Below are 21,608 nucleotides of genomic sequence, written 5' to 3'. Positions count from 1 at the left end.
TGTGGGAGAAGCACAGTTCACCATTCATGCACCTTGGGTAGCTGGGGCTCCTGAGCTCCCTTCTTAGGGTCCGTGGGTCCCCCAAATACCTCGTTCCCATCAAAACCCACCGGGGACCTTGAGGACCCAGAAAATGTTGGACTTTCAGGATCCTCTATTCTGGCTCTTGTAAATTACAGAGGGGAAGATGGAGGCTCAGAGAGAACAAGGGACATGATGAGAGTCACACAGCCAGAATATAGAAGAACTGGATTTAGAATTGGGTTTTCTGATGTCCAGGTGGGTGGCATCACACCACCCTCAAATTCCCAAGTTTTGCTGCTGCTTGGGTGTAGACACGTCCGTCTGTCCCATCCTCAGGGACGTGGGAGGAAAGACGGGGGACAGGAATTCACATACACTGAGGGTCTCTCCTGTGCCTGGCTGCGCATGGTTAGAGCTGAGCTTTGGAAACATCAGCTGGACTGCAAATCCCAGTTCCTCCATTTATCAGCTGTGTGACCTGGGCAGATTGCTCAGAAGGAGGGTTGGTTCCCTATCTGGACAGGGGGTAGTGGAGGTCCCACCGCCCAGGCTGTGTGAGGCGCTCAGAGTAGAGCCCGAGAAGACAAGCCCTTGGTGGGGGAGAGCTCTCCCCGAAACCATGAACCGCACCCTGTGCACAACAGCATCACTGGGGAGCTTTTAAAACATGTGGAGGCCTAGGCCTTTCCCCCAGAGGTCCTGATTGGTATGCAGCCGAGAATCAGTCTTCTAAAGCCCTCAGGTGGTTTTTCTGCCCATCCAGGAACACAGTGCTAGAGCATACACGCCATGAGGGCAGGGGACGCATCTGTCCTGTTCACCCGTGAATCTCCCACAGTAGCAGTGCCAGGCACCTGGTGGCTGGTGCTTGAGAATATTTGTAAATGAATGAATGAATGAACGGACAGATAAATAAGATGTGCTCAGCACCTGACATTACCCTGTACCACCACCCTGAGAGCTGGGTATTGTCATCTCTCTGTCCAGATAATGAAACTAAGGCTCAGGGGAGTTAAGGAACTGGCACAAGGCTAGTAAGTGGATGAGGCCTTGCGTGCAGGTCTCTCTGGCACAGAATTACACGTCCTTCCCCTGCATCTGCTGGGCGAGGCTCGAGGCTCATCCTCCTCGGGTGCCCCCGAGGTCACCCTCAGTTTCAGGCCTCCAGTTAGGGACATCTCCTGGTACGCACCTTGGAGGGTCTGGTTCCCTCTGCCATTACTCTGGAGGTGCACAGGCTCTTCCTCCAGCTGACATTTGGAGGCCATCAAGCTGTACTTTCATCTAGATTAAACAAGAGTCAGCCTGTTTCAAATATGACTTCAGGGTCACCATCTGTTCTGGCTGTTCCCTTAAACTCAAATCCCATCTCAGAGCCAAATGGGGCTCCAGCATCCCGCAGGGAGCAGGTCTCTGCACAGTGGAGCAGGAAAATCTGTAGAAAGAAGCAGTGTGTTTGATAACAGCTGTAGGACAAATTTCTTATGTCGTTTGTTTCCCCCTACTCCATGGCATTGAGTTGTTATATGTGAGCACCACAGGCCCCACTATGCATCCATTCCTGTATTGGGTGCCTACTGTGTAGCAAGCACTTCCCTGTGCCTCACCTTCTTAGGGCAGTGGGTGAGAGTGGCCTGGATAGTCGATAACTGTGGGAACATGATATGCTGGGCAAGTCACATCATCAGTCTGGGCCTTAGTTTTCTCATCTTGGAGACACTGGACTGAAGTCCTTCCCAGCTCTGAAGGTCACCCCGAGTCTCCAGGCCTCTATCAGCCTGTTCAGTGTAGGCAAGATTTCACAGCTCCTGCTGAAGCTGTGGACTCATTCTGCCAGCTTCTTCCCTGCCCTGGCTGAATTCATACAAGCTCATCTGTTGGGACGCCCTGGGCCGTTCCCAGGGCAGCTTGATTTTGCCCAGGGCATCACATGACAAGTGCTGAGAGGCTACAGGAAAATATGTCTCCTGCTGTTGCCAAACGACCGCCTTCGCTCCACATTCCAAATCGCCCAATTCCACCCTCTGCTTGGCAAGGGAAAGGAAGGGGCCCGACTGCAGGGGCAGCTGCTCGAGGTGAAGTGGTGATGCCTCCTAAAATGGTCAGCGGCAGCCTTCCTCAGAAACCTTTCAAGGCACCCCATTGCCTGTTGCATAAATTTTAGTCTCCTTGGCTTGACATTCAAGGCTCTCCCTAATCTGTTTCCAGTCTCCCGAGTGAAAAAGTGATTAAGAGTAGAAAGAGCTGGGAAGGACCTCAGATGACCCATGTGTGAGTCTCAACCACACCAGTCCAGCTCTGTGGCCTTGATCTCCTTCAGCCTTGGTCTGTTTATCTGCAAAATGGGAGAGCAATTGTTCCCACCTTACCAAATTGTCCTGAGAGTAAATGAGCTGATGTTGGCTTCACGCTTCTAACCTGGCTTCGTAATTCTCTCCTTTCTGTGCTAATGTTGGAGGTTACCTAAGAGTCCCATTGCTCCCATCCCCCGGGACTACCCACTTACCCCTCAGTTTCCTAACTCCATAGGTTTGCTTATGCTCTGCTTGCTCTACCATGTTGACCTGCGCAGAGCCTTCCAGGCCCATCTCCATTGCCCTGTCCTTCAGTTCAGGCACCTGTATCAGGGCTCTGTGTGTTGGTATCCTGCCCTCTCTACTAGTCTGAGAGCTACTCGGGGACCAGAGCCCGAGTCTTCTTGATCTTCCAGAGTCCACCCCAGGCCCAAGTCCAGACAAGTGTGGCCACTGGATGCTGGTTGTGGGCAATGCCAGAACCCTGGACTGGGACCAGGATAGAGTGAAAGACAGGGAGGTCCACTCCTGCCTCCCCTTCCGAGATCCATCCTCCCCTTGTGGCTGCATTTCTCTCGGGGCTGGCACAATGTAAATTATGACTGAATTGCATGTGGTTGGCACCTCTAACTCTGTAAGAGATTTTATGGACCATGCGGTGTCAATCATGCGAAAGAACTCAAGAAATACCCAAGGACATGCCTTACTTAGAGACTTAGAAAGCTCCAGAATTACTCTTTCAAGCTCCTCCCACCATGGATGCCCCTCCCACCCCAATGCCTTACAACGTGGGGCTGGAGGTTGGAGGTGGGGGGATGCAGGAAGGAGCAGGAATCTTACCCTTCTTCTCCCAGGACCTCGAGGGCTGGCCTGTCCCGCCCCATCTTGCCCAGTGGGCCCAGCTCACGCTCTAGCCCCCAGATAGGCGACGAGCAGCGTCTCTGAGGTCTCCAGCCAAACCTCAAGAACCTAGTAGTATATCACGAGAAGGGGAAGCGTACGTTGTCCACAATCCCTACCCGGGCCCTTGTTCCGGGGAGGCAGCTGGAATGCACGCTGAAGTCTAAGAAGCCAGTGTGTTTTAGAGTGGCACCCCCAGCTCAGTTTGGTGGGTGAGAGCCAAGGCAGGCATTTTTCAGAAGCCTGGCCATTCTGCACCCTCTTGCTTAAGGGTCAGCCAAAAGGATGGAAGATCGCAGCCCTCAGAAAAGTTAACATCAGGCCTCTGTTTGGCTATTAATATTATATTATACTTCAACAGTTGGATCAGATGAGAGCTAGGCTGTTAAGTGCATATTGAGCTAAATGGTGCTGGTGGGATCACTGTGACAAACAGCTGACGTTCATTAGAGTTCTTTGTAATTGCTGAAAAAGACTGTATTGATTGTATGTATTGATGACAATAAATGTAACACGGTAAGGCAGGCATACGGTCACTCTTCTCCAGAATCCATTAAGCTCATTCATTCACTCATGTGTGCATTATTCATTCCTCCATCAATGCTCAATTTTTGCCTAACTCAGGCAAGCCCTGTGCTAGAGGGATGAGGGTGAAGTTAGGAGATATAAACATGAAACAGATGATGCCTGACCCCCGAAGGGCTCACAGGCTGGTGGGAGACATAGGCAAATAAACAGATAATAACATAGAAGTGAGGAATTGGAGCTTCCTGGGAAACTTACCAAAGGAGGGTTTCTTGGCAAGATGGGGTGATCCATTTGCAGGCATTTAGAAAAAAACCCTGAGGCCCAGCTTCCCAGTGTGGCTGGAGAGGACTTCCCCCAGGTAAGGGCAAGGGGAAAGTGGGGAGGCAAGGGAAGTAGCTATTGTTGTCCCTCTTGGAAGTGTGGCCTCCTCCGGCTTGGGACAGGCTTTCTCTGGGGAGCAGCTCCCTTGGAGGCCACAAGCTTCCTCCTGGCTGTAGAACCCTCGCAGACATGCCCAGGCCCCCTGGGCTGCACCTCCCAAGCCTCTCTGCATCCCACAGATCACCAACCTCCTTCCCCCAGCTGGGGCCACGTGGCTGCCTCTCCCTGTTGTCCATCGGTGGGATCTAGTCACTCAGGGGACTCGGCCTCCCGTCAGCCTGTCTGGGAGGCAGCTCATTTGCTGTGGCTGTGCTGTGATCTGAGGGAAGCCCCATCGCAGCTAGGGCCCTGCCTAACCCTGTGTCCATAGAGAATGGACCCAGGCTGGGTCCACATCTTGTCTCTGCCCCTTACTACCTGTATGACCTCATCCCTCTGCATCTCAATCTCTTCATGTATAAAATACAGGTAATAATACCTTCCTCACTGGGTTATTGTGAGTATTAAATGACTCAGTCCAGGCACCACACTTATAATAGGACTTGGCATACAGTAAGTGTTCAATGAATGTATTAGGTTTTTTGCCTGCTCTAACAAATTACCACAAACTGGTAAAGTTCTGGAGACCAGAAGTCCAATGTCAAGGTGCTGGCAGGGCTGCACTCCCGGTGGAGGCTCTAGGGGAGAATCTTTCTTTGCCTCTTCCAGCTCTGGGGGCTTTCAGTATTCCTTGATTCATGACTGCATCACTCCAATCTCTGCCTCATAATCATGTCGCCTTCTCTTCCGTCAAATCTCCCCTGTGTCTTATAAGGACACTTGTCATTGGACTCAAGGCCCACCTGTATAATCCAGGATGGTCTCGTCATCTCAGGATCCTTAATTATATCTTCGAAAGACCCTTCTTCCAAATAAGGTCACGTTCACAGGCTCCAGGGATTAAGATATGGACGTATCATTTTAGAGGCCATCATTCAACCCACTACAGTGAACATGGGCCATTATTATTATCGTTTAGTTGTTGTTTCTTCCAGCAGCTGCAGTTAGCCTGACCGTAGCGTCCTGCCCTGGGGTCAGGAGGGGGATGGAGTGGGAATGCTAAACCAGTTTCCAGGTTCCAGCTCCTCTTGGTCAGCCCCATTTTATTCAAGCCATTCCCAGGCTGGGACAGGAAATTCTGCTTATGAAGTTCCAGTGGCCACATTATAGCATTTCCGCATATTCAAATTTCACTAATCTGAGATAAACAGTCCTCTCAGGCCCCTACACCTGTTTGGAACTCTCTGTCCATGTTAGTTGCTCCTTACACCTGAGCAGGCTATGCTTAACAAAGCATTTTCACATGCAGAACCACATTTGACCTTCACTGCAACTAAGCTGAAGGAGGTCATTTCACCCCATTTTGCAGGTGAGAAAACTGAGACCCAGAGGGAAAATTGCACAAACCTATCTTTCCTGGCAATTATAGACAACAGTTCAGGGGAAAGAAAAGAAGGCTAATATCATTGACGATAATTGCAGTAACAACAACCACTGTGCTATATTGAATGTATGCTTTGCTAGGCCCTCTGCCTAGTATTTTACGTCTGTTATCTCAAGTCATTCTCAAAAGTCTCTCCTGAAGTAGGTGGCATTATTCCTGTGTTATGGATGTAGACATCAAGGCTCAGGGAGATGAAGTGTCTTGTTCAAAGTTGCACAGCTTTTAAATGCTGAACTGGGATTTGAAGCCAGACCTGGCTGAATCTTTCTCCCTAATACTGTGCTGCTTGGAGATCCTTCTCTAGTTTGGAACATATGTCACGCTGGCCAAAATGAGAGCAGTGGCAGTCCAGTTCCCTCCCAGATCTGCTCAGAAGATGAAGCCCATGAGAGACTGTCTCTTGCTGGTGGCAAAGCTCCTTCCTGAGAGGCAGGTGCTGAGTGTTGATGCTCAGAGCCATGGGGATCGGCAGCAGGGCAATGGGAAGAGGGAGGCAGACAGGCCCAAGGTCACTGAGGGCCGGGACAGTCAAGGTGTGCTCCCTGGAGTGGGGCAGCCTTGGGTTGAAGTGACATTCCTGGAGAGGAGAGGAACAGAGGGAGACCCAACTCCTTGCCTCAGACCTTTAAGGTTCATATCTTAAAATCGCCAGTTCTAGGACCTGATAGCTGTGTGCCCTCGAGCAAGTTATTTAACTTCTCTGTGCCTCTGTCCCCTCATCTGTCGACTGGGAACAGTAAGAGTGGGGTTGTTGTGGAGAGCTCCGGGGCTCTGAATCAGGATCACCTGGGAGGTTGGTGCCCAGGCCATGCCTGGACAAACTGAATCAACATCTCTGGGGGTGGGCCCCTGGCATAAATATTTTTTAAAAATCTCCCCAGTAATTCCGTGTAGCCAGGGTTGAGAACCACTGCTCGGCAGGTAAAGTACATGGCGCCCAGGACATAATAAGGGCTCACTACACACGAGCTATTGTTACACTTTCCTCATACATTCATGAAATTAACATTTATTGGGCACCTACCTGTGCCAGGCTCTGCCAGGTGCCCATATCACCTGCGGTTCATACTTCTTGCTCAGCCATTTCTAGCACTGCTTCTAAGAGAATGAGTTAATTGGGTTCGATGCTGTGTGAAGACATGACCCAAATCTAATATTCTGAGAAGAAGGTTTTACTGATAAGGGCAGAATCCAGAAAATGTGCCCACATCAGAGAAACTGAAACCCTGTGTGTAGGAAGTGCAGCCGAAGATCTCCAGACCTTTAAAGAGGAAGCTAGAGAAGAAAGAGTGGGCTGCAGACTCTCTGTGGGTCCCCAGGCAAACATCTGCCCCTGCAGCGCCCCCACTTCAACATCTATAACGTGGAAGGGTTTCTAATGGGTGGCTTTATGTTGGGGGGGTTAGTTTTTAGCTGCAGAATCCTTTTCAAACGAGGCTGTAATTGGAACCCAAAATATCAAGCAAATTAAGTCTGAGTTGCTTTGGTGTGAGTGTATGGATCAGGGTAGATGAGTGTGGGTGTGTGAATGTGTGAGAGAGTCTCCACGAATGATTTGTATGTGGATGTGAGTGTGTGAAGGTGTCAGGGTGTGTTAGTATGGGATGAGAGTGGGGGAAGGTGTGTGTATGGATATGTGTGCATATACGTGTGAGTGTGTGAATGTGTGTGTATGGATATCTGTATCAGGGTACGCGTGAGTGTTCGTGGGAGTGTTGTGAATAGGTGAGAGTGTGTATGAGTGTGGTTTTATGAGCGTGAATCTGGATGGGTGTGTGGGTGTGCATGTGTGACTGTATCTGCGTGTGTTAGGGAGCTGAGGGGCAGGCCTCCTTTAGCCTCCCCTCTCCTGCTGGTGGCCTCCTCTGTGCCCCTCCCTGCCCTCCTGCCATCCCTGGCCCTGGGGAACAGTTGGGAACTGTCTGGTCATCTGCCCTGCCAGCATTGGTTCTGTGTCCCCTTGCAGCACGGAGCCTGGCATATTCAGGAGATCCTGAAATTGCCCACTTCCAGCAGGTTGCCACCTGTTCCTCTCTGGTGCCCCTCACGTGCCCGGGGCAGGCCCCTTTTCCTCTAGGTCCGCTTCAGTGAGTTTGTGAGTTTTCCTTGCAGAGCCCCGGGCTGAGTCCTCTGGAGCTGCTGCCGGGAGTGGTGACTCACCGCAGTTGATGTCATCCCCGGGAGTCAAGGCCTCCATCACACTCAAAGAGTCTTTGTTCCCCAAATGGAAAAGGAAGGGCCATAAACTGAGAGGAGTTACTACAAAACCCTTCCCAGATGCCCGTGGCCCTCATGCCTGCCCACACCTGCTAGCCTTTACTGTACCACCTGGTGCACGGGGTCCCTGCAGTGGCTGTGAACCCAGGTTTGGGGAAGGCAGTGAGGAAGGGGTCTGAAGACCCTCACCGCAGCAGCACAGCAAGACCCACTGCTTGCTTCCTGGGGCTTGCGTATGGCTCTTGCACTGGAGCCAATTCTGCCTAGCCAGGGTGTGTGTGTGTGTGTGTGTGTGTGTGTGTTGCAGGGCCCGGTCATAGAATGAGGGACTCATGGCACTCTCTCCAGGCTCAGCTCCTCAGTTCCCTAGTCTCTGGGCCTACTTATCTGATTCTATTATTAATTCTGTAAAGGCTATAACAGTTGGAGGATGACTGTGAAGGGAACTGCAGAGACCATGAGGGTACCCGGCCCAGAGTCTGCCTAGTCTCTGGGTCCTGAGCGTTCCTGGCCCATCGTGTTGTCCATTCTCGTGGTGACTCCAGGAGGCAGCTTTCATTGCTGCCCCGCTGTACAGATTAGTTCACAGCTCAGAGAAGCGAATTGGCTTGCCCAAGGTCACACCCCAGTTAGCGGTAGACCCAGGGCTCAAGTCCAGATCGTTCTGCTACCAAACCCCAGGAGGTTAACCCTTACCTGTGGCTGCCAACCAGGAGAGGGCATCAGACTCACCCAGGCCAGACTCTGGAAGACTCTGATTCCATAGGGCCAGGCAGGAGGGGCAGACCTCTGTCTTTTTAAAAGCTCCCTGGGTGACTCTGACGTGTGGCTAGGACTGCAGCCTTCATAAAACATTATACTGCTTAGTCAGATTCGAATCCTGACTGCAACTGCTTATTATCTTCATGGCCTTGGGGCAGTAATTAACTTTGCCAAGCCTCAGTTTTCTATCTTGTAAAATGGGGATAATAATATTATCTCCTTCATAAAGAATCAAAGGTGAAGGTGAAATGATTGGTGGAAAGCTCTTCAAATAGTGCCTCTCACGCAGCAAGCCCACAGTAAATCTTAGCCACAGATGTTATTGTTTCTTGTCATCCATTCATAGGTCACCCTTGCCAGACTCCGTGCTGGTGCCAGGGACTGCGAGATGAGTGCGTGATCCATGTCCAGGAGCCCATGTCTAGGCATATCAGGGAAGGAAGGGAGCTAACCACCAGAATGCAGGGATGAGGGTGTAGCGGTAGAGGGATGGATGGGGACTGTTGAAACACAGAGGGAGAGCCGAGGGGGAAGCCCAGGAGGCAGTGGGCTGTAATAGGTTGGCTTCCGCACTGGGGTTTCAGGTGAGTTACTTCTCCTCTCTGGGGCTTGATTCCCTTTGCCAAATGAGAGAATGAGCCCCACCTTGCCTCCCTCCCCCCTGGAGAGGGAACAGGTGAGAGGATGCTTCGAAACCAGAGAGGGTGCTGGTGGGTGCAGACTTCTTCCTGCTGGGGCACCCAGCTGGGCCCAGCTCCTTCCAGCTGCTAGGCAGGGCAACCAAGCTGCAGGGCCCACACCTTGCCAGGACTCTGACCACCTCCAGGCCCCTTCAAAACGATCGTTTTCTCACTTGAGGTCAGAGGCCTGAAAGAAAGAGAGAGAGGAGAGCTCATACAGTAACTTCATTGAGCAGGAAAATTCCTGCGCTATATATGAAAACCGGAAAAGGGAAAGAGGCGTTCTAAGTTTACATGTAGAAAAATGCTCTTCTGTAATTCAGAAAAATGAGGTCTTTGATTGTTGGCAAGCCCAGGTCTTCCTTCTAAGTTGATCTAGGATTTTTTTCCCTGGCAGCGAAACAGTTCTTTTTTCTAAGAAATGCATTGGGTGGTAGGTTTTTCTAAGAACCTCTTGCATCTTTGCTGGGTGTGGATTGAGCCCCTGCAGGAGGAATTCTGCTGCGTCCATTTTCCTCGGGAAGGGAGTCAGGTAGATCTGGGCGCCTTCAGGGACTCCAGCCCGGGTGCGGTGATGTTTCCTCACAGGCAGAGTTATGACATTTTCCCGGGCACAGTGCTCCCCACCTCCGGCCAGGCCACACTGTCCAAAGATGAGGACATCTGTAGGGGGAGAGCTGGATTTGTGCTGGTTCCCATTGGAGTCATTCCTTCCAGGCCTGAAGGCTGTGGGCTGAAGGAACCGGCAGTTAAGGGTGGTTAGAGAAACTGGAAAACAGATGGGAGATGAGGTTGCAAAACTGAAGACATTCAGACCTGGCAAGGGCCTTTGGAAACCATCTGATGCAGGCCTCTCATTTCATAGACGAGGAAACTGAGGCTCAGAGAGAAGGGACTGCTCGAGATCATACGCTGCATTGCTGGCAGAATCTGCCTCCCAGGCCGGGCCCTGTCCACCATTCCATGCAGTGTCTGAGAGGCCATGGTGTGGAAGTCCAGAGGGCGGAGTTAGGCCCAGCCAGGCAGGTGGGAGCTACAGGAGGACATGCCTTAGCTTACTGGGAGAAAGAAGACTTAGAATTGCCCAGCAGTGGCCAGGGTTGTCCTGGGGGCGTTGAGCTCCTGGACAGTGTAGATGTGCAAGCAGAAACCAGATAGACTTTGGCGTGGAGGGATGTGGCAGAGGAAACTCCTTCTCCAAATGGTGAGCAGTCTTTCTGCGTAGAGTCTGTGGCTTGGTGAACTCCCAGCAGGCAGCAAAGGAGGCACTGGGGACCTCCTCTCTCCCAAGGGGTGAGTGCAGGGAAATCCAGGGGAGAAGGGGCCCTGCTGGGGTCCCAAGGGCAGTCATCCCCACTTTACCTACACACTTAGCCTGCTGGCTCCATCAGGGTTGGAACACCTGGACTCCCTGAGCCCTGCCCCCAGTGGGAGCAAGAGGAATCTGAGTCCCCGTTTAAGCTGACTGAAGTGTTCTGTAGTCTTCACAACGGCAAGTGGAAATGGGATGTGGGGAAGGGACACCTTTTGCTTTCCCAGGCAGCCGGTGTAGGAAAGGGGTAGAGGATGGGAGGGAGGCACCAGGGTTCTAGGCCTGGCTTGTTCACAGCTCCCCACTGACCTCAGACCTGCTCTCTTGGGTCACTCCCACACCTGACGGTGATTCTGGCACAGGCGGTGACCCTCGCAGCTGCAGCCCAGGAAGCCTTCCTTGGGTTTCATGGATGCAGTTCTCCGTGTGGCCGCCTGGGGCCGCTGTTGTGCACGTTCCTGGAGTGTCCTCAGCCACCCTGTCTGGCTTCTCTGCAACCCTCTTTGACCTGGAGCCAGAGGAATGCTCCTTAGTCCCTTGGGGCTTTAAATGCTAACAAGCGCAGAGCACTGGGCTCAGGTCCCAGATAATCATCTGTGAGATGGAGCTTTGCAAAGCCAGATACAGTTCCCTGAGGAGGCAAGGCTCCAGAGCCCAGGCTAGCCCAGGCTAGCCCCAGGCACTGCCTCAGGACCCCACAGATGGAAGGGCTGAACCAGCCCATTACATAGAAGGAGAAACTGAGACCTGCTTGGGGAGGAGAGATGTCAGCTGTCCTGGAGAGGAGGAGAGGGAAGGGTTCCAGTTCTTCACCTCCTCTGGCCAGGTCACTGTCATCTCTGTGGAAGGAAAACCTGAACCCTGCCCTGTTTGTTTCTTCAGCACTAGGATTCTGCCCTGGTTTCCATGGAAACTGGCTTTGGACCCCTGGGAGGAACGTTGCACCATGTGGCGACTGTTCACATTTTCCTCTGCCCAGTCCACCTCTAAAGCCGTCTGATTCCCTTCCCTGTGCCCTCGGGAGGGGCTGCGCCAAAGTTGTGCTTAGGAGCCCAAACCAAAGACTTGAGGAGAGTGAGGCCCAGTGGCATCTCTCTATTTCCTTTCCTCAGGCCACAATGCCAAGTGTCTGCTCTCTGCCAAGCCCTGATGTGGGTATTTGAAGGAGGGAGTCATGACTCTGGCTCTGTGTATAGGGTGGGAGAGGAGCTCCAGTGTCTTGGGGTGCAGCTGAGTGAGCTTAGAAAGATTTGGCTGTGAGAAGATGGGGAGGATGTTATCGATAGAAGGAACAGCCTGAGCAAAGACAGGGACAGGAAAAGGGAGAGAATGAAGCAGTGAAGCAAAAGGTGTCTTGAGTGGAATTTCAACTTGATCCTGAGGGCGCTGGGGAGCCATTGAAGGCTCTGGAGCTTGTGAGTAGCATGAGTGGAAGACTGCTAACTGAGACACCTAGATCATGAGCTTCTTGAGAGCCTACATTCTAGGTTCAGCTCCATATCCCCAGCTGCACATAAGGTGTGAGGTAGGGGCTTTATGAATGTTATCAAATTCATGAACTGGAAAAGTGTGTTGAAGAACCTCCATTGGAAATGAAGCTATCCCTCTGCATTAATGAAGTGAAAGATTAAGACTGAGGTCAGATGTCCTATGAGATAAGTAGTTATCTGTGGTGAAGTGTGGCCACCTTCCACAAAGGGCCCCGAGGTTCCTGAGGCCAGAGAATTTTGCAGTCAGTCCCCCATTAGCACTGCCCCCTCCAGTCTTGCCCCTCAAGGATGGTGAGATGTCTTCCCACCAGCTGTGACCTCCACCCCTAGCTTCCCACCCAGCACAGAGCCATCCTAGGACACGTGTATGGACCAAGTTGCTGGGCCTGTTTGTCTTGGCTCCCCGGCTTCTCTTCCCTCCCTGGTGGCCGCCTGAGCAGGTGGCCTTCCTGCTGGAGGCCAAGGAGAAATGAGCCAGCAGGCCCAGGCGCAGCCCTGAGCACGGGTCACTCCAGGCCAGGGGTCGCTCCCTGCCGCGCCACGCTGTGGGACCATGCGTGTGGAGGGAGTGGTGGTTGCTGAGAGCGTGGCTGGGCCGACTTGGACTTCCTCTAGATTGTGGCTTGGCTCCCCCTGTGGCTGACCCAGTGGAAGGAAGCAAGGCCTGTTGCCTGATGCCTACACTCCGGTCCTCTCTCATGGCTGAGGTCTGGGCAGCAGGGGGCGGGTAGGATTAGGAAATGATCTCTTTGCAGACTTTGCTTTTTGCTAAGCTTATACCTCTGAATCAAACAGAAGACCAATTTCTACCATTTGTTGAGCACTTGCACTTTTCCTCCATCATTTCATTTGGTCCCCATGTGTGAGATGGGTGGGATGTCCCCTCGTCGGCAGTAAGTTATCTGCCCAAAAGCTGCCCGCTTTGTAATTGGCAAAGGCTGGATCTGAATCCAACACCAACACCAACACCAAGAGTTCTCCTCTGCAGGCTGCCTTTTTTGCCCACTGTCCAGCTGGCCAACCAGTGGTCTGTGCCTGGCAGGGCTGAGGCAGCTTAGGGGTCGTGGGAGGGATACCAGTTCTGGGTCATCTGTCATTCCAAGTCACCCCTAAGGCAGAATCATACCTCCCTTCTGTCTATCCTTGCTTCACTGCTCCATCTACTGCTTTCTGGCTGTGTCTCCTCGTCCTGGAACTCTCTCCTTGACCACCCATTTCCCTGTCTATAAGATAAGGAGATTGGATAGATTGGTGATTTTTTTTTTTCCCAAACCAGAATCCTCCTGGAACTAAGAATTCCCAGAATGGCCACATGGAAGCCTGGGCTTTACTGGCCATGGCAGCACTGGGCTGGTTTAAGCAGGCTTCTGGGTGGGAACCTCTCAGCCCCTGTCCTTGGGTACCCTGGACCCCCAGCTGTCCCTTGAATGCTCAGGACACCACTTAGAAACAAGCCGCTGGATGAGAGGCCCCGGCCATTCACTCCCTGTGGAACCACACATTCTACAAACCTGGAGTATCCCACCAGAGAGGGACTTCTCCTCCTGTTCTCAGTAGGAGAGAGAGAGGAGCTAGAGGAAAAGCTTTCACTGGATTAAATGGAGAAGAAAGTGAAGCTATCAGCAGGGTACTCATTCTTTTGTTTTGTTTTTATCTTTAAACTGTGAAGGGGAGGAAAGAAATCTCAGTGGGTTGCTTGCTTTTCTTTTTATTTCTTTTCTTTTCACTTTTTCTTCTTTCTATAGAGATGGGCTATATTTGAGTGAGGAGAAACATGAAGAAAAGGTTTTATACTTTCTAAAAGGGGATGTAGGGTGTTAACGTCTTTAAAAATATGTAAATGTCTTTATTTTTCACATCATGTACTTGGGGTAAAATTCAAAAAGTAGAAAAGAGTATCCAGTGAAAAGAAAGTCTCCTGTCGTCTCCCAGCCACCAGCACTGTTCCTTGGAGACAATCTCTGGTCCCAGTTTCTGGTGTATCTTTCTAGATGTATTTAATATATATATTTTATATATTTATGTATTAATATATGTATTTCCAACTGATAGCAATTCTATTCTGCACCTTGTTTTTCTTATGTGTTTGTTTCTAGTTAATACATCTTGTTTCATATTAAAACCTAAGGAACCATACCTTTTTAAAGGCTGCATTGTATTTCATTGTATGGGTATATCAAAAGTTACTTTTTTTTTTTTTTTTAGAAATTTATATATTTATTTATTTATTTGTGGCTGTGTTGGGTCTTTGTTGCTGCACGTGGGCTTTCTCTAGTTGCGGGGAGCGGGGGCTACTCTTCGTTGCGGTGCGCGGACTTCTCATTGTGGTGGCTTTTCTCATTGCGGAGCACGGGCTCTAGGTGCACAAGCTTCAGTAGTTGTGGCTCACGGGCTTCAGTAGTTGTGGCTCACAGGCTCTAAAGTGCAGGCTCAGTAGTTGTGGTGCACGGACTTAGTTGCTCCATGGCATGTGGGATCTTTCCGGACCAGGGCTTGAACCCGTGTCCCCTGCATTGGCAGGTGGATCCTTAACCAATGTGCCACCAGGGAAGTCCCAAAAGTTATTATTTATTTAACCATTCCCCAAGAATTCCAAGACAGAATGGTTTAGATACATTTAGATACATTTTAAACAATACTGCAATGGATATTCTTGTAAATGCTTTATATGTCACATTTGTAACTATCTGTTCTAAAAATTCATAGATGTATAACTGCTGGGTCAAAGAGTACATATGCACTTTTACTTTTGATAAGTATCGTCAAAGTGCCCCTCCCACAGTTGTTGTGCCAGTTTACAGTCCCACCAGCGGTGCATGCGATGGCCTGTTTCCTCAAACCCTTGCTAAACAGATTATCCAACATTCTGATCTTTGCCAATCTGATAGGGAAAATGGTATCTTCATAATCTTAATTGTATCTCTCTTGTTCTGAATGAGGTTGAGTATTGTTTCGTATGTTTAAGAGCCATTTTTTTTTCTTTTACTGTGGAAAGAATTTCCTGTTCTTTGCCCATTTTTCTGTTGGATTTTTGGCCTCCTGCTTATTCATTTGTTTTGTGTATTAGTATAATTCATCTGTTGTCTGTGATATATGTAGCAAATATTTTTGTCCAGGTTGGGATTTTATTTGACACTGTGGGGATTTATTTTTGCTACGCAGAACTTTAAAAATTTATGTTGTTAAATTTAATGAAATTTATAGATCTTGTTATTTTTGCCTTCTGGGGTTTGTCATACTTTAGTTTCTGTTTTATTGCAAGTTGCAAACTGGACAGAAAAAGCATTGGATTGAGAATCAGATCTGCTTTTAGCCGCCAAATCCCTTCCCTCCTTTAACCTCAATTTTGCCTTCTTTCTGTAAACTGAAGGGGTTGGACTTCATTCATTTATTTGTTCATCTTTTCATGCATTCATTCATCAGCACTGAGCTGGATACTGGGAACACAGAGATAAATGGTGTGGTCCACGTTCTTGTGGCACAATGGGGAGAGAGACAAGTGACCCAACAGGGACCTGCAGTGTGCTGGAAGTGGAAGACCTCAGTATATATTGAGGGGGCATCTGATGCGGGCCTGGAAGGAGATGTAGGTCAGGAGGTGAAACAAGAGATTTCATGGGAGGGAGTCTTGGAGAATGAGGAGTTAGTTATTCTGGTAAAAATAACTGGTGGGGCGAGGTGGGGTGGTGGCAGAGGGAAGAGCATTTGACAAGGAGGGGAGGGGACCTGTGATGGCCTGGGGCTCTGGAGGGAGGGCGTCCGGAGTGCTGGGGAGTCAGAGTGCGGCTGGGTCTAGACCACAAAGGCCTCTCCAGCCAGGCACCCAGGCTGCCGCGGACCTTGTGGGCACAGATGGCCAGAGAAGCCTTCTCAACATGATCAGATTTGCCCTTTGTTGAGGATGGGACAATCGTTTTCATTTGAGTGTTGTGAAATATTTTCCATGGCATTTTTATAAAGAATACTACAAGGAATACTTTTGAATGTCACCTAGTTTAAGAAATAAAGGGCTTCCCTGGTGGCACAGTGGTTGAGAGTCCACCTGCTGATGCAGGGGACGCGGTTTGTGCCCCGGTCTGGGAGGATCCCCCATACCGTGGAGCGGCTGGGCCTGTGAGCCATGGCCGCTGAGCCTGCGCATCTGGAGCCTGTGCTCCGCAACGGGAGAGGCCACAGCAGTGAGAGGCCCGCGTACCCCCCCCAAAAAAAAAAAAAAAAGAAATAAACATCATCACTGTAGTTGAAAAGGCCCATGGACAACTCCCCAAATCTCATCTCTCTACCTCCTCTAAATGTTGGCAAGAACATGCTTCTGGTGGACATGTAAAATGGCACAGTTGCATCTTAATGATAATTAAGATAATAATTGCATCCAAAAAGAGTTGATAATTATGGTATATAATGTAGGTGTTAGCTAATGCTAGGGAAGTAATCATACTGCAATACATAATATAAGTATCATATCAACACTTTGTTCACCTTAAACTTACACAATATTACATGTCCGTTATATCTCAATTTTTTAAAAGTGGCACAGCTGCTTAAGAGAACAATTTAGCCACACTCAGTGAAGTTGCAGATGCATATATACCCATATCATCCAATAATTCTACCCTAAGTGGTGGAATTACCTGCACAGGTAAGCACAAGGAGATGTGTATAAGAAAGTCCATAGCAGTAGTGGTTGTAATAGTGATGGTAACCTCACTTTCCATCAGCAGAAATGTGAACTAATCCATAGTGGCTTATGTATACCTAGAGTACTGCTGTGAAAATATGAGACCTGGAACCACACGTCTCAACAGGGATAAATCTCAAAAATACAGCGTTGAGTGGAAAATAAAAAAGTTCCAGAATATATGCAGCATGCCAACATTTATATGAGGTTAGTAGACAGGCGCAGCAGTGCTGCATTCTGTTAGAGACATAGAGTCATGTAGTAAACACACAAAGGCATGCATGGGGATAATAAACACCAGACCCCCAGAGTGGCTGCCTCTGGGGCATAGGCAGGGAGAATAGGATCAGAGAGTCCATGAGAGCTTCAGCTGAGTTGATATTTTCTTTCTTAAGTGGAGTGGTGGGCCCGTGCCTGTTCCTCATGTTATTCTTGTTCTAAAAATGTTCATAATATATTTTATTTAGCCCAGAATTTCCCCAAATTATCATCTCAACATGAAATCAATCTAAACATATTAAACAAAATGAATATCTTACGTTCCTTTTTTCAAGCATTCCTTTTTCAAAATCTAGTTTGCATCTGTTGTCCCGCCTGCAGAGCTCCTGCCCACCTCTGTCTGGGACCTGCCTTCCTATCTCATCACCGCAGGTGCACAGGGGTACACGTCACTGCAAGCCAGCCTGTAGCCTTCTCCCAGGGGACGGTGGTTGGGTGGACCAAGGCTCATGAACCTGGGGTCCTTTCCAGGCCACCACAATGGAGGCCTATTATTTCTCCCCCCAAGGGGTAGTGGTTAAGAGCACACCTCATTAGTGGGATGCTCTCCTGAGAGGCTTACCTTGGGCAAATTTCTTACCTTCTCTAAGTTTTCTCTGGGGTAGAATGGGGATAATAGTACCTACCCTCATGGAGTTGTTGTGAGGAGTAAATGAACTAGCTAATGTATGTGAAGAGATTAGAGCCTGGTAAGAGTGACAGCCCGGGGAATGTGGGTGATGCTGACCATGATGACGACAGTGACAAAGGGCGATGACGATGATACGTATTTCAGTTGTCCTAAGGTCTGAGAACACTTGGTTTTGTCCCTGCTTTTTTCCCCACACCCTGAGGCACTTAAACAGTAGACCTCATTCAAAATAAAACAAAACAAAATAAACCTATCCACTTTTTAAAAAATTAATTAATTTATTTATTTGGCTGCGTCAGGTCTTCGTTGCTGTGCATGGGCTTTTCTCTAGTTGTGGCGAGTGTCGTTGTGGCGTGTGGGCTTCTCATTGCGGTGGCTTCTCTTGTCGCGGAGCACGGGCTCTAGGCAAGCGGGCTCAGTAGTTGTGGCTCGCGGGGTTAGTTGCTTCGCGGCATGTGGGATCTTCCTGAACCGGGGCTCAAACCTGTGTCCCCTGCATTGGTAGGTGAATTCTTAACCACTGTGCCACCAGGGAAGTCCCAAACCTATCCTCTTTTAAAGAAAGAAATGGGGAAAAAAATCCTTAAGTTGATGGGGGAACACTGTAGGGATATTCTAGGAATATTTTTAAATGTTTTCCAAACTGCTAATCATGACTTGTTCATGGGTAATGATATCAATTCAGTAGGTTGTTTCCAGCATGTTTTTAATAAAACAAAAGAGAAAAAGAATTGTTAAACAGAAAGGAAAATATCATAGTGCCTGGTAAGTATTAAAAGTAAATAATGTTTTATGAAACATCTGTTTCACTGTTACAGATATATATTTGTCTAAACGTGCATATTGGGTGGCCTTGTAAATGCATTTCTTATTGTCGGTCGTTGTCAAAAAAGTTTGAAAAACAATAAGACACAACAATGGGGTTCCTGAAGGATCCCATTTCATTCCTGAATTTATTTCTTCCTCATTTCCAAGCGTAGTCGAATATATATGTGAAGCATGGCCTCCTCTCTCCCTCCCTGCAGAATTGGCTTCCCAGGGCCACCTGGACCTCACGGAGCTCATCGGCGTCCCGCTGCCCTCGTCCGTGTCCTTTGTCACTGGCTATGGTGGCTTCCCAGCCTACAGTTTCGGGCCTGGTGCCAACGTCGGCCGCCCGGCCAGGACCCTCATCCCACCCATCTTCTTCAGGGACTTTGCCATCAGCGTGATGGTGAAGCCCAGCAGTGCCCGAGGCGGCGTGCTCTTTGCTATCACAGATGCCTTCCAGAAGGTCATCTACCTGGGCCTGCGGCTCTCAGGAGTGGAGGACGGCAGCCAGCGGGTCATCCTCTACTATACGGAGCCCGGCTCCAAGGTGTCCCACGAGGCTGCCGCCTTCCCGGTGCCCGTGATGACCCATAGGTGGAACCGCTTTGCCATGGTTGTCCAGGGCGAGGAAGTGACCCTCCTTGTGGGCTGCGAGGAACACAGCCACATCCCCTTCCCGAGGTCCTCCCGGGTCTTGGCCTTCGAGCCCAGCGCGGGAATCTTCGTCGGCAACGCAGGAGCCACGGCACTGGAGAGATTCACTGTAAGTCCGAGCCCTGCAGATCAGGGGGGCCTCTGGACACCATGCGACAAACACAAGCAGCTATTCTTGTTATTATCTTATTCTTATGTCCTCAAAGAGGCATGTATGCTGGTGGGAGAAAGCTAGGTCCAGAACACAAAACCTAGATTCCAGCACTGAGTTTGCAGTGTAGCTTGCTGATTTTAGACAGTATCTGGATTCTCTGATCTGCTCTGTGTTTTCTTATCTATAAGTAGGGATAAGAAAGCCTAGGCCACAGGGTTGTGGAGTCACGTGAGCTAGCCTGTGTGAAAGCACTTTGTGTGCTTTAAGGCATTAGAGAAAGGGTAAGGTTTGTTAGATCCTTCAGTGATTTTATCTTTGGAAAAGGGTGGCAGTTGCATGTAATTTCTACAGAGGTGGAATAGCTGGGATGCCGGAGTGTGAGGTAGTTTCCTCTCTCTCCTTTTGGGGTAATGTGACTTGAAAAAATACCGGAAAACTGATTTTGCTGTCAAAATGTTTTTTTTTTTCTGCGGTACGCAGGCCTCTCACTGTTATGGCCTCTCCCGTTGCGGAACACAGGCTCTGGACGCGCAGGCTCAGCGGCCATGGCTCACGGGCCCAGCCGCTCTGCGGCATGTGGGATCTTCCCGGACTGGGGCATGAACCCGCGTCCCCTGCATCAACAGGCGGACTCTCCACCACCGCCACCAGGGAGGCCCAAAATGTTTTTTATGAATAAGCCATTCTAAAGCAGATCCCTAAATTATTGTAGTTATCCATTTAGTCAGCACTATTCTTACTGATACCTTCCCAACTGATTCAGGACAGGCCTGTGGCCTGAGGTTTGGGTTTATCTGTAGGACAGTGGAAGATGGATTTAAAGAAGTTAAAATTGGATGAATAATTTTGAAATGCTCGCTTGGGGATAGTCATGGAGAACGGGCTGTCAGGTGTGGAGAGGGGAGGTGGAGTGGAAGCAGGGAGGTTGGTGGACACCTACTCTGGGGACAGGTCCTTCCAGCTGGGAAGCATTGAGCCACGGGGGAGAGACACTTTCTGGTGGGGGAGGCGTGCATTTTAGGGCTCGTTGTTGACAAGCTGGGGACCTGGGGACCAGTTAGGAGGCTGCTGTTAGTCTGCGCTTTGAACGCCATGCTCTCCAAGGACCTCTCTAGTTAGTGGGGCTTATATTACATTGGCCCAAGGAGCGTCCCCCTGAATGAGAACAGGCCTGGAGGTGGCTTGGTTTCCTTGTCACGGCTATGGGCGGCACTCCTCACACCTGTCCTTTCACGGCTTCTCTGTTACAAAAAAGTCATGTTTTCCACGGCTGTGCTGTAGACGTGGCCTCTGACCCCTCTGCTTTTCCCTAGGGGTCTATACAGCAGCTCACCATCCACCGTGACCCCAGGACTCCCGAGGAGCTGTGTGAAGCTGAAGAATCCTCGGTGAGCCCCTACCTCCCCCCGGCAGCCAGAGAAGCTGGCGCCCAGGCAATTTTTCATTCCCAACGTCATGGAGTCTCTGAAATCTCTCATCTTGGCAAACACTGCATCAAGTCCTATTTTGGCTTTTTGGCTTTATTATTATTTTAAGAACTTCAGCCATGTCTTTGGTGTGTGTAGGGGAGGAGTTGTGTTTCTTCTAAGGTGTTAGGTTCTTCCATGGCTGTGCCAGTCAATGGCGTGGTTTCCAGACTTCCTGCCAAGAAAGGGTGTCAGGATTCTAAAATCAAAGTAAAAACTCAAAGACATTCTGGGTGTAATTCTTATAAAAGCAAACTAAATTAGCTTTTATGCTTGGCAAATGAATCAGTTCCTCAGCTGGGGGGCAGTGGTGGTGGGCAGGGACAAAAGATGGGTCCTTTCCCCCCTCCTTCCCTCCCTCCCTCCCGTCAGAATTGACTGAGCACCTGCAAGTGACAGACCTGGGAGATGCTGGAGATAAAGGGATGAACTGGGAACTGTCTCTATCCTCCAGATGCTCACACACACCCAAACTGCAGTGACAGAGCTGAGTGGTGAGTGGCCCTCAGACCCAAATTCTAGAGGTCAGGTCGGGACAGGAAGGTGGGGGAGGAGCAGTGGGAAGCCGGTCAGGCAGGAGCTGATGCCTGACCGGTGACAGGCAAGCGTCATCCAGATGAAGAAGAAGAGGTGCTCCCGGCAGAAGCCATGGCAGTAATGCGGGGAAAGGGCGGAGACGGGCAGAAGCGTGGCGTGTTCCTAGACCTTCTTGCCCCTCTTTGGGTGGTGTCAGCCCCAAAGCTAAACGAAGCTGACTTTATTCATTTAGTGAAAACTGCTGCCAGTGTCCGTTGGAAAGCCCCTCCAAGGTGGAACTTGGATCTGTGAGAATGTTTGCTCTCCTTGAGGCTGTGATCCCAGCCTG

At 49.9% G+C, this 21,608-nt stretch overlaps 1 protein-coding gene across 3 annotated transcripts in view; it reads left to right on the top strand.

Annotated features, from left to right (window-relative positions):
• COL15A1 (collagen type XV alpha 1 chain) overlaps positions 1–21,608 on the top strand; it is a 101,858-nt gene that overhangs the window by 14,836 nt on the left and 65,414 nt on the right. For all 3 annotated transcript variants that reach the window (XM_032636192.1, XM_032636193.1, XM_032636194.1), the window contains 2 exons: positions 18,685–19,232; positions 20,591–20,665. In XM_032636192.1, the coding sequence (XP_032492083.1) occupies positions 18,685–19,232; positions 20,591–20,665 (623 nt within the window). The remainder of the gene's footprint in view (positions 1–18,684; positions 19,233–20,590; positions 20,666–21,608) is intronic.

Source organism: Phocoena sinus, chromosome 6, assembly GCF_008692025.1.
Source record: "Phocoena sinus isolate mPhoSin1 chromosome 6, mPhoSin1.pri, whole genome shotgun sequence".
NCBI lineage: Eukaryota > Metazoa > Chordata > Mammalia > Artiodactyla > Phocoenidae > Phocoena > Phocoena sinus.
The sequence above is the reverse complement of the archived record's forward strand: the minus strand, read 5'-3'. Positions and strand labels throughout refer to the sequence as shown.